This window comes from Hypanus sabinus, chromosome 3, assembly GCF_030144855.1.
Source record: "Hypanus sabinus isolate sHypSab1 chromosome 3, sHypSab1.hap1, whole genome shotgun sequence".
In the NCBI taxonomy this organism is placed as follows: domain Eukaryota; kingdom Metazoa; phylum Chordata; class Chondrichthyes; order Myliobatiformes; family Dasyatidae; genus Hypanus; species Hypanus sabinus.
In genome coordinates this window covers 160,358,992-160,371,196 of record NC_082708.1, presented here as the reverse complement: position 1 = coordinate 160,371,196, position 12,205 = coordinate 160,358,992, and the positions used below count along the sequence as shown (strand labels likewise).

General features: G+C 47.0%; 1 protein-coding gene across 5 annotated transcripts in view; it reads left to right on the top strand.

Moving 5' to 3' along the window:
• rufy3 (RUN and FYVE domain containing 3) overlaps positions 1–12,205 on the top strand; it is a 69,635-nt gene that overhangs the window by 30,866 nt on the left and 26,564 nt on the right. For all 5 annotated transcript variants that reach the window (XM_059965473.1, XM_059965474.1, XM_059965475.1 and 2 more), the window contains 3 exons: positions 6,788–6,961; positions 9,817–9,934; positions 10,106–10,207. In XM_059965473.1, coding sequence (XP_059821456.1) covers positions 6,788–6,961; positions 9,817–9,934; positions 10,106–10,207 — 394 coding nt within the window. The remainder of the gene's footprint in view (positions 1–6,787; positions 6,962–9,816; positions 9,935–10,105; positions 10,208–12,205) is intronic.

Sequence of the window (12,205 nt, the reverse complement as noted above, 5' to 3'; positions counted from 1 at the left end):
CTGCAGCAATAAATTCCACGGATTCACCATCCTCTGGCTAAAGAAATTCCTCCTCATCTTTGTTCTAAATGGACATTTCTCTATTCTGTAGCTGTGCCCTTTGGTCCTAGATTCCCCTTCTATATGAAATGTCCTCTCCATGTGCAATCTGTCAAGGCTTTTCAATATTTTATGCGTTTCACTGATATCCCCCCCCCCCCACCCCATTCCTCTAAACTCCAGGGAGCACGTCTCGAGCCATTAAATGCTTCACATACATTAACCCTTTCGTTCTCATCGTTCTCAGAATCATTCTCGTGAACCTCCTCAGGACCCTCTCCAATGCCAAAACATCTTTCTGCCGAGGGATCGTACACTTCTGTTTAAGGATTCTCTTCAGAGCTCGATGGCGGTAGTAGCAATCTCCCGGAAACACATCCAGCAGCAACTACTTTCCAGAATACTGGAAACTTGTAAGAAATTTAGACGAGTTTTGAGATTGGATGCATGGAATTGAACTGGGTAATTAGAATAAGTAACTCCCAGTCTTGGCAGCTAGGCTTTGGTTAAGAGGAGGATTCTGGTAGAAGATGGAGGGGATTGTGTTTCTCTGTCAGTGACCAGGGCAGCACAGCTGTGTTCAATGGTGTGAAGACTTTCATAAAGTCCTAATTGTTTTCAGATGAAAATCGAAGTTGCTGGAAATCTAAAATGTGAACAGGAAATGCTGGTAACACTTAGTGGGTGACCTGAGATGTTAACGACTCCCCTCTACAGATGCTGCCTGAGCTGCTGAGAGTTTCCAGCAATCTGCTTTCCTTTATGCACTTTACATGATGTAAAGATTGAGAGCGGGCATTTTGTATACAGTGAGCTCCCACAAACAGCCATATGATAGCGAGCACCCAATCTGTGGTGAGGTTGACTGTATTGAGAGAGTTTAATTGGATTTGTGCTTCGGGCCATGGAGCAATCTGAACACAGTCCCTTTGCCCAACCAGTTCATGCCAACCACAGTGTTCACTCAGCTGGTCCCAATTTCCTAAAATGATATGTGTTTTCCCCATATCCATCCAAGGCGCACCCTCCATCTACCTAAAGGGCTTCCTAGATTATACATTCGTACCTCCTCAATCAGTTTCTCGGGTTCACTATATTCGCCATTCTCTGCATGGTAAATGTTGCGCTTCAGATTCCATTTAAATCTATTCCCCCTTGCACTATGTCTTATTTCTCGTAACTTTGGGCACCCTTTCTGGGGTAAGGACTGTTATCTATGCCTATCAATTTTAACCATTTTTATAAGGACGTCCCTGCACCATGCACTATGTCTCCCCTCACCATTATCCTGGACCACACACACAAACAACACTTCACTTGTCTGTCGGGGTCATCTACTGTAGCCGGTCGGTGCTCCTGGTGCGGCCTTCTCTACCCAATACAGATTGGAAGGCTGCTTTGGAGACGTTTGCCAGTCTGCCTTAAAAAGCAGGATTTCTGGTGGCTACCCATTTTGATTCAGCTTTGCTTTCCAGTTCTGATATGTCTGACAATGGGGCCAAACTGAAGTTTGAGTAGCAGTGCCTTGTATTCATCTGGGTAGCATTCGGTCTGATGGCATGAACATCAATTTCTCAAACATCCGGCATTTACTGCTTTCTCTATCTATTTCCTATTCTGGTTACCTCGTTATCCCTTCTCAGCTCCTCTTTCTCTTTCTTTCATGGTCCACTTTCCTCTCCTATTGGATTCCTTCTTCAGCCCTGTATCTCTTCCATCTATCTCCTCCCAGTTTCTTACCTCATCGCCCCTCCGCCAGCCACACTCCTTCCCCATGTACCTGGTCTCAACTATCAGCTGCCAGCTTGTGCTCCTTCCCCTCCCCACCCCCCACGTTATTCTGGCCTCTGCCTCCTGCTAATCCAGTCCGGATGAAGGGTTTTGGCCTGAAAAGTTGACTGTTTATTCCCTTCTATAGATGCTCCCTGACCTTTTGAGTTCCTCCAGCATTTTGTGTGTTGTTCATGATTTCCATCATCTGTGGAATCTCTTGTGTGTATTACATGGTCAGCCTACATTTTCCTGCACTCCAAGGAGCGATGTGCTAGCCTGGCCTATTTCTCTCAATAACTCGGACTCTCTAGTTCTGGCAACATCCTGGTAAATCTTTTCTGCACATTTTCCAATGTATCCATGTCTTGTGTGCAGCAAAACTGTATACAGTACTCCCAGTGTGCTCTGACCAAAAGCTTGTACAACTGCATCAGGATGTCCCAACTCTATATAGATCACTGGTGTCAGACACAACTAATCTTTTCTCGTTCCTACAGCACAAATGTTAATCTTTAAGTCAAAGCCGTGCAAACCTGAATGGGCAGGTTCGCTGCTAGCCTCCAAAAGAGGATTGCGTGAAAGCTTGACAGATTTGAGGGGCCTGGGGTAATAGTTGGGAGTGTGGGAGGATTGGAGAAGCACAACGAATTGTTAAGGTTCTCAGAAGTAGGAATGAGTGTAGGTGTGTCAGAATGAGGGGCTGTTGGAGGTTTTCTCTTCTACTCTTCTCCCCTTTGAGGGATTTGGTCAGTTGAGTTGAGTAAATTGTAATTAACGTACTGTGATACTGTGAAAAACTCAAACGAGAAAATCTGCAGATGCTGGAAATCCGAGCAACACACACAAAATGCTGGAGGATCTCAGCAGGCCAGGCAGTATCTATGGGGGACAAAGTACAGTCAACATTTCGTATAATGGAGGAAAAAAAAGGATGAGTAGCTTTAAAAGGTGGGGGGGCGGAGAGAGAGAAACACAAGGTGATAGGTGAAACTTGAAGGGGAGGGGTGAAGTAAAGAGCTGGGAAGTTGATTGGTGAATGAGATACAGGGCTGGAGAAGGGGGAATCTGATAGAAGAGGACAGAAGCCCATGGAAGAAAGGAAAAGGGGGAGGAGCACCAGAGGGAGGCAATGGGCAGGCAAGGAGATGAGGTGAGAGAGAGATGGGGTGTAGTGAAAGGGGAGAGCATTACTGGAAGTTCGAGAAATCGCAGTTCATGCCATCAGGTTGGAGGCTACCCAGACGGAAAATAAGGTGTTGTTCCTCCATTCTGAGTGTGACCTCATTGTGACAGTAGAGGAGGCCATGGATTGATGTATCAGAATGGGAAGTGGAATTGAAATGGGTAACCACTGGGAGATCCCCGTCCGCTGTAGATGCTGCCTGGCCTGCTGAGTTCCTCCAGCATTTTGAGCGTCTTGCTTTCATTGTGAAAGACTGTTTTGCATGCCATCTGTGCAGATCATTTTACAGCATCAGTTCATTGAGATAGTACAAAGTGAAAAGCAGAAACTGAATTTTTAAAATTTTTTTATTCATTTATGGAATGTGAGTGTCGCCAGCATTCATTGCCCGTCCCTAGTTGTCCTTGAGAAGGTGGTGATGAGCTGCCTCCTTGAACCACTGCAGCCCCTGAGGTGTAAGTACATCCACAGTGCTGTTAGGAAGGGAATTTCATGATTTTGACCCCCCAACAACAATGAAGGAACGGCGATATGTTTCCAGATCAGGGTGGTGAGTGACTTGGAGGGAGATTTCTAAGTGGTGTGTTCCCAGGTATCTGCTGTACTCGTCCTTCCAGATGGTCGTGATCGTGGGTCTGGAAGGTGCTGCCTTAGGAACTTTGGTGTGTTGTTGCAGTGCATCTTGTAGATAGTACACACTGCTGTAACTGTTTGTTGAATGCACAATAAAGTGTTACAGCTCCTGAAACAGTGCCCACAGAGAATAGTGTGCAAGGGTCACGGTGAGATAGAGAGATCGAGGTCTGTTCGAAGCTCTTATAACAATGGGATAGAAGCTGTCCTTGAGCCTGGTCATGTGCGTTTTCAAGTTTTTGTATCTCCTCCCTATTGGGAGGGTTTAAAAGAGAGAAAGCCTAGGGTTGGTGGGGTCTTTGATTATGTTAGCTGCCTTTCCAAAGTAATGGCAAGTGTAGGTGACGTCATTGGAGGAGAAGCTGGTTTTCATGATGGACTGAGCTGTGTACACAGCTCTGCAATTTTTTTGAGGTGTTGGGCAGAGCAGAAACATTCTTTGTACATTCTGTGGGCCCCAGACTTAAATCAAAGAGTGGGATTCAGGACACTCTAGGGGGCTTGGGGTATCTCTACTGGAGATGCAGAAGAACTCTGGAGATATTGGGGATGAAGTTCCTTTCCTTGGCAAAAGATGAACAGTCAACTTGGGTGGATTGAGCCAGTTTGTAACAGGTGGACAGGAAGAAGTTGTTCAACTCCGAGTTGGATCATTTGGTCTGTGACTGAACTCCATCCTAACTGTTAGTAACCTTGAAGAAGAAAAACCTGTCACACCTTATTTTAACCCAGCCTCCAGCTGCTTGGGGATGAGCTCACCCCTCCGTCGGGTCACTCCCACACATCCAGGTCAAGGTGACCTTTTCTGGCTGCATTGGTTTGAAAGTTATCCAGAAGTTAACCTAAGATCCGTAGGCTTTTGCCCAGAGGAGGTTTGCGAGAGTCAGGGGCACAGACAAAGGTACCATATCAGGAAACAGCTGGAAGGACTGAATGGCCTCTATGGGTGAAGTAACTGAGGATTTGAAAAGAGGGTATCTGATCTGTAACCCTTCAGGTAAATAGAATGGGCGTGAGAGATTTGCTGGTGTTCGTGGAGGGTTGGGCTTGAGTCTGGACTCTTGCAGTGAAAACCAAAGTTGTTGTGGCCATTGGCCAAGAACTGATCATTTGCGATTGATGTAGACATCATGATGGTTACCACAGGAAGCACCAAATCCTGCTGGGAAGTTGAAGTTTGAAATGGAGTCGGTGGGCTGAAAAGCCCTCTCCTCTTCCTTCTAAACTTCAACCTACCGGTTTTGAAGGGTTGTCGACCTAGGACACTGACCCCTTTGTACAGATGCTACTTGACTTGTTGAGTGCCCCAGCATTCTGTTTTTATTCCAGGTTTCCAGCTGTCCTGTCAGGAGCAGTATGGGTCACCAAAGAGGAGAGGATGAAGGTTTAGTAATGGATTATGATGCTCCTCGTGACATTACCATTGCCCACCAGACTTTTCCAACCATTCAGGAGTTGACATGATTCTGTGATTTGAGTTTCATTCAGAACTCCACCTCTGCAGGTGCAAGATTGAACTCATCTGGGCCTCATTTTACTGTAGTTCCAGTAATAAAAACCAAGCTAGCTACTGAGGCGTTAGCCAGTTGGAATATCTGGCTTTGACATGTTGGCTTACGTTTCAGTAGATGTGACTTTCAACCCATCAAACATGTTCTGTCATTTGGTGAGATCATGGCCAATCTGCCTCCTGGCTCCATGCGCCCACCTTGGTCCGTTTCCCTCTGCAGTCTCATCTCGAGGGGCTCCGCACAAGCTCTGGTGATGCCGGAGAAATGGCAGCAGATTGGCACCTGTGACAGTGGCCCGATTGGTTTTATTGGTGCCACCAGCTGAGCTAAATACATTGGCCCATCTCCTCCTAACATCACCAGTGGAGCTGCCCGAGAGCTCAGGGAAATGTGTCTCATGGAAGCACCAGCCCTCGGATGGGGGAGCAGGGTTCGATGGGGGAGAGGCCTCCGCCAGAGAGGTTGGGCCTTTCTCAGTCCTGTTGCTGGAGTATTTGCTGAAGTTATTAACAGCGAAGTTCAGGAAGAGGCTGGAACCCCCCACGACTGATGTGTGAGTCTGTTCTGTTCCCTGATGCGTGAGGTCTAGAACAAGAGGCCTAGATTTGGGTGGGATGTTGTCGAGACTGTACCTGGGGCCATGGGTCTAATTTACATTTTGGGTTTACTTTGTTCCAGAATTGGGTGGTTTTCAGTGAGTGAGAACTGCACCGGTTTCTTAGAAACATTTAGAAGTTTCTGATAATAAATATTGCTAACTCCAGGAGTTCTGAGTTAGTTAGTTGTACCTGCTGAATACCTTCCAGTGCTTCAATCCTGATTCTGTTTTGATTTGTCTGTGTGATTACCGTGTCAGAAACTGGCGAGATTATTTGCATTTTATCTGTGTGATCTGCTGGAGGCAGACAGTTGGAGGAAGTACTGGGATTGTGAAGGGGAGGAACACTGGGATTTTTTTTTACTCTGACCCCCTCAGACAGTGCCAGGGGTTTCCCAAGACCAGTTGTGATCCAACAGCCCCTGAGAGAGGAGAACTGAGACCTTACACACACCAGTCACTGCCACATCCCAGACAGCCCCAACCCTGGACAAAGTAGAGCTGTTCCTGTTCTTGAGGTTTAAGCTTCTGTGTGACGTTTGTTTGCTTATGTTGAGGGATCAGGTTTATGGACCTTGGGAACCAAAACACACTTGAAACTCTGGTCAGGCTACTCTGGAGTATCCCAATGAGAGATTAATTTTAGGGCAGGTTATGCACAAAACTCAGGGAGAAACCGTGGCATTTAGAAAGAGGCAGGACCATTTACTCATTGTTTTCTTTTCAATAGTGAAGTTATGGACATGGTTAAGAATCATTTGTATGTGAGCAGGCTGTTTGCAATTGGCTGTGGAAACTAAGAGTACATATGAATAGGAGTGCTCAGTAACCAATGGGAGGTGTAACTTCTGATCATGTGATAGGCCATGGGTTATGTGATGTCACCACCAGGAGTACACCCAGCCAAGACAGGTCACTGCATTAATGTACTGACGCTGTTCAGTAACAGAGAGTGTTACTGAGCTCTCCGATATTCTGATCGAGTTCTCTTGGTATCTGCTGCCCTGTGCTCACGATGTAAACTTTTCATAACTTATCCAATTTTTTCAGACCCCAAGGACCCCATTGCAATCGAACGGCTCAACTTGATGAACATGGCAAAGCTGAGCATAAAGGGTCTGATTGAATCGGCCTTGAACTTGGGCAGGTCCCTGGACTCGGACTATGCCCCTCTCCAGCAGTTCTTTGTGGTGATGGAGCATTGCCTCAAGCATGGCCTTAAAGGTGAGGTCCTCTGTATCGGCTGCTTGTCGAGGGCGATGTTTGTATATTCGTCATGGAAAGGGGATAGACAGATCAGTTAATCTCACTTTGCCTGGGTGGAGGTATGAGTAGGAGGGAGCGAGCGATGGAATGGAAGCATAGGTTGAGATGGTTGGTGCTTGAGGTTACTGCAGAGTTCAAGTTTAAAAGTTTATACACCCTGTGTATATATACAGGGTGTAAATGCCATGAAAATTAGTTTTTTTCAGCAACAAGAGTCAGAATTACACTGCATAGAATCAGGCTGTGTGGCCCAGCTGGCCCATACTGTCCAAGAAGCCCCAACTAATCTGGCTCCATTTGCCCATAACCTTTCATAAGAAATAGGAGCAGGAGTCGGCCATCTGGCCTGTTGAGCCTGCCCTGCCATTCAATAAGATCATGACTCACCTTCACCTGCCTGTCTTTTCCCCATGACCCTTAATTTCCCTGGTATGTAAAAACCTAACTAATTATGTCTTAAATATATTTAAAGAGTTACTCAGTCCAGTAAACCTGAGTAACCGAGATACTGGAAGTGGGGAATGTCAGCTGCTCCCCCGAGGTGAATGAGAGAAGATGGTGATTCTGGCGATGTGTGAAGTCTGCAGTGTTAGAAAGGTCAAAGGAAGCCTTTTCCAGGGGTGGGAGGATTACCAGAGGACACAGCCAAGGGATTGGCAGAAGAGCCAAAGGGGAGAGGTGGGAATGTTTCCACAAGGAACTACTGGGGACTTGGAATGTACTGTCAGTGGGAGCAGATTCGTCGGGAACTTTGGAGAAAAGAGTTGGATAAGGTGGGATATCTGTGAATCAGAGGAGTGGGATATGCTGGTTCTTCCTTTCAGGGGGAGGTCATAAGCATGATGGGCTGATGGCCTACAGTTCATTGTGGTGGAGAAGACCATTAGAACATAGAAGAGATCTACAGCACATTACAGGCCCTTCAGCCCACATACTGACCATGTAACCTGGTCTAGAAACTGCCTAGAATTTCCCTACCACATAGCCCTCTGTTTTTTTAAGCTCCATGTACCTATCTAAGAATCTTTTAAGACCTTGTTGTATCTGTCTCGACCACCATCGCAGGCAGTGCATTTCCACACACCCACAAATTGCTGTGTGGAAAAACTTACCCCTGACATCTCCTCTGTACCTACTTCCAAGCACCTTAAAACTATGCCCCCTCATGTTAGCTATTTCAGCCCTGGGAAGAAACCTCTGACTATCCACAAGATCAATGCCTCTCATCATCTTATACACCTCTATCAGGTCATCCTCCGTCGCTCCAAGGAGAAAAGGCCAAGTTCACTTGACCTATTATCATAAAACATGCTCTCCAATCCAGGCAACATCCTTGTAAACCATCCACTGTGTTCTGTTTGGGGTGGGATTGTCATGTTAGCTCCTGATGAGAGCTAAATCTCTGCCTCTGTGATTGCCTCCTCACCCATTTTACTGCTCACAGGGATGAGATTGGATGCGTGTCCACAACAACCAGGGGTTAACTTCCTCCATGATCTGCCTCGCTCTGTCCTGTGAAGCTGCAGATGCTGGGAATCTGAAATAAAACAGAAAGCCAGCAACATTCTGTAAGTCAGGCAGCATCTATGGAGAGGGGAATAGAGTCCATGTTTCAGAGATTAAAGGTCTTCCGTTAAGAACCCTCTGGAGTGCCATGGAGCCATACACCAGAGAAACAGCCATCAAGTTGCCCGTTGCAGCTTGATTTCATATTAAACAGGATGCTTTAAATCAAAGTGATGCACAGTATCTTCCAGTGGCAGAGTGGATTTGTTAACGCTTAGGGGGTACAGAATCAGCAATGGATTCAGAGACAGGTCAGCAGGTGAAGAAATTAAACTTATTAAGTAAACCCAAGTGATAAAGCTGGTGTTGGTTATAGTGACGACTATACTTTGTATTCTCAGTTCACTGAGGAATTCAGGGAGGAAATCTGCTCTTTCCTGGCCCGTGTCTGACTCCAGACTCACTGCCTTATCCACCCTCTGATATAGACAGGCAGGATGGAGGGTGAGAGATGAACACAGAAGTAGGCCTCTTGGCCCTGCAATTCTACCCCACCATTCAGTGTAATCACAGCAGTTCTACACAGGCTGCAAATCCTTCTCTGTACCCGTTCCCCTCAATTTCCTCCTCTTCCCTTTATTTGTCACCACCTTAAATATGTCCCAACAATCCATTCAGCCTCCACCATCCTCCGGGGCAGAGATTCACTTCCCTCTGCACCTCGGTTTAAAATGACTGGAGCCTTCTCCTGTAATGTGCCGTTGTTCCCGACTCTCCCTTACCGCTGATATACCCGTCTCATGAATTAATATATTTTTTAAGAAGATTCAATCCAGTGGTATAGCAAAGGACCAGCTATTTATCTCACTATTTCTGCACTGAACACTAGGCATTTAAATCAATTCTCTTCACTCTGCATGTGATCCATACCCACTACCTACATATTCATGTGTAAAAACTTCTTAAAAATCACTATTGTGTGTGCTACCTCTACCACTGACAGTGTATTCCAGGTATCTACCACTTCCTGTCCAAAGAAAATGCTGCCCCATTTTAAACCCATTTTAAAACTTTTCCCCTCTCACCTAAAATAAAGGTTCCCTAGTATTTGACACTTTACCCTACCTATATCCTTCATAATGTAATAAACTTCAATAGGGTTTCCTCTCCGCCTCCAACATTCCAGTGAAAACAAAAGAAGTCTGTCCAATTTCCCCTAGCTCGAACCTGCTAATCCAGGCAGCTTCCTGGTCAACAAGCTTAACCAGCTGGTGTTTCCTCTAATGACTTTCCTTTTTATAAACTAGTTAAGAAAACGTTCCTTGGGCAAAACAAGTCGTTCTGGGGGGCACTGGAGCTGGTAGAGAAGCTGTGTCCAGAAGCCGGAGAGATCACCGTCAGCGTTAAGGACCTCCCGGGACTCAAGTGAGTAACTAACGGCTCCAAGTGGCTGTTGGATGTACTGGTACAGAGAGCCATACGTTTTGTGACCCTCACTGCAACTTGTGCATTTATCTAGCGCGGCTGATGCTCTAGTCTCCCAAAATGCCTGGCGTGTGTTTTTTTTGTGTGGTGACTGACTCTCTTTCGTTGTAGGACAGCGGTTGGGAGAGGGAGGGCTTGGCTCCGCCTGGCTTTGATGCAGAAGAAGCTCTCCGATTACATGAAGGCACTGATTAATCGGAAGGATCTGCTGAGGTAAGTGACTAATTGCGCTGCGAGTCTCAGAGATGCACGCACTGGGTAAGGGGCTTCCTGCTGACCTTTCAGAATCTCGGCCTTTGCCAGTCTAGCAAGCTGGTCCGCTTCGGATTTACTAAACGAGAACAAACTTTGCGATCATCCTATTCATAAAAGCATGGGAACGGGATGGGGCCATTTGCCCTTTGAGTGTGTTGTGCTGTTAGTACAACCATGGCTCATCTCCTCTCCCCCTACTCAATGGTTCCTCATGGAGAAATCTCCGCCTCCTTAAACATGTTCATCAGATTCAGTTATTCACTCACTTCAGCACTGATGCACAGTACCAGCAGTGTGTACCATCCACAGGATGCACTGCAGCAGCTCACTGAGACTCTTTAGACAGCACCTGCCAAAACCAAGGACAAAGGCAGCAGAAGCACAGGGAGACCACCAGCTGGACACTGCCCTTCAAGCCCCACACCACCCCGTTCCTTCACTGGTGCTGGGTTCACCCTCCCTAACACCTCAAGGAGTGCAGTGGTCCAACACGACAGCTCACCACCAGCTTCTCAGGGGCAACCAGGATCGGGTAATAAACAGCTGTCTCTGCCTGTGAAGCCCACATCCCTTTGAATTATAAAAGAACATTGACCTGCTTCCTTCTGGGGGGAGAATTCCACAGGTTCACCACTCCTGGGTGAAGAACTTTCTCCTCGTCTCAGTTCTAAACTTTTTGGCCCATATCCTGAGCTTGTGACCCTGTGCTCTAGACCTCTCAGCCAGGCTGAACGCCACTGCTGCAGGCAGGCATTGAGCCTGTAAAAATTTGATATGTCTCAGTGAGATTTGTCTCATTCCTCAGCACTCTGGTGAACGCAGGTCTAGCTGACTCAATTTCTCCTCTTACGGACGTCTTCCTAGTGCATAAATTTTAGATTCAGGTTTATTTATCACACGTGTGTGGAAGGATTTGGTGAAGTGCGTGGTTCAATGTTAACACCTAACTGAGGATGTGCTGGGGCAGCCTGCACATGTTGCTGCACAGCCTTGCACCAACGTAACATGGCTGCAATACTCGGCAGCACAACACGCAACACAGCAAAACTGAACGCCAACAACGAAACAACATCAGCAAAGTAAGCCCCTTTCCTCCCTCCCACCCACCACACACAGACAGTCCTCCAACTCCAGGCCTCCTATGTCCTGACTTCAGCCACTGGGCTTTGACTTCCGGATTTCCAATTGACCTCTGGGCTTTCAACTTTGGTATTGGACTCTAGATTAGCTGCTGACAGGACCCCAGGCTTCAGGATTGAACTCTGAGCTTGCCAACTGACCGCCTCGCATGCCTCCTACCCGCGTGGGCATTGGATCCCGGGACAGCTTGACATCTACGGATGTCTTTCATCCCCCGTCCGTGTTGCTGGTCTTCGAGTGTGGAGCTGAGACCTGACCTTTTACTCCTCCACGTCCCACATCCCTGTCCCTGAACCTTAACCTGACCCCTTAACTCCCTTGTCTGACTCCAAAACTATTGAACAAAAAAAAGAGTTTGAGCCTTGGTCTCGGCTGAGAACACAGTTCAGCGCCATCCTGAGCGGAGGTTGTCCTGGTGAACCTTTGTGGCACTCATTTTTCTGACTGGCAGATCACTTTCTTAGGTAAGGAGTCTCGTGTGTTCTCACCAAGGCCCTCGAAGTGCAGCAAGTCATCCTTGTTCCTTGTGTGAGGGGTCTTAACCTAGCGGGCATGGGTTTCAGGTGAAAGGGAACCTAGGGTCAGGATTTTTCACAGAGGTGGTGGGCACAAGGAATGAGCTGCCAGAGGTGGAGGTGAGTACACTTACAACACTTAAAGCTAGAGGGATGTAGGCCAGACTCAGGCAAATGGATCTAACAGGAATATAGGCCAGACCCAGGCAAATGGATCCAGCTCAGGTGGGGAACTTGGTCACCATGGGTGAGTTGGCTGAAGGACCTGTTTCTGGGCTGTAATACTCTGACATGAAGACCA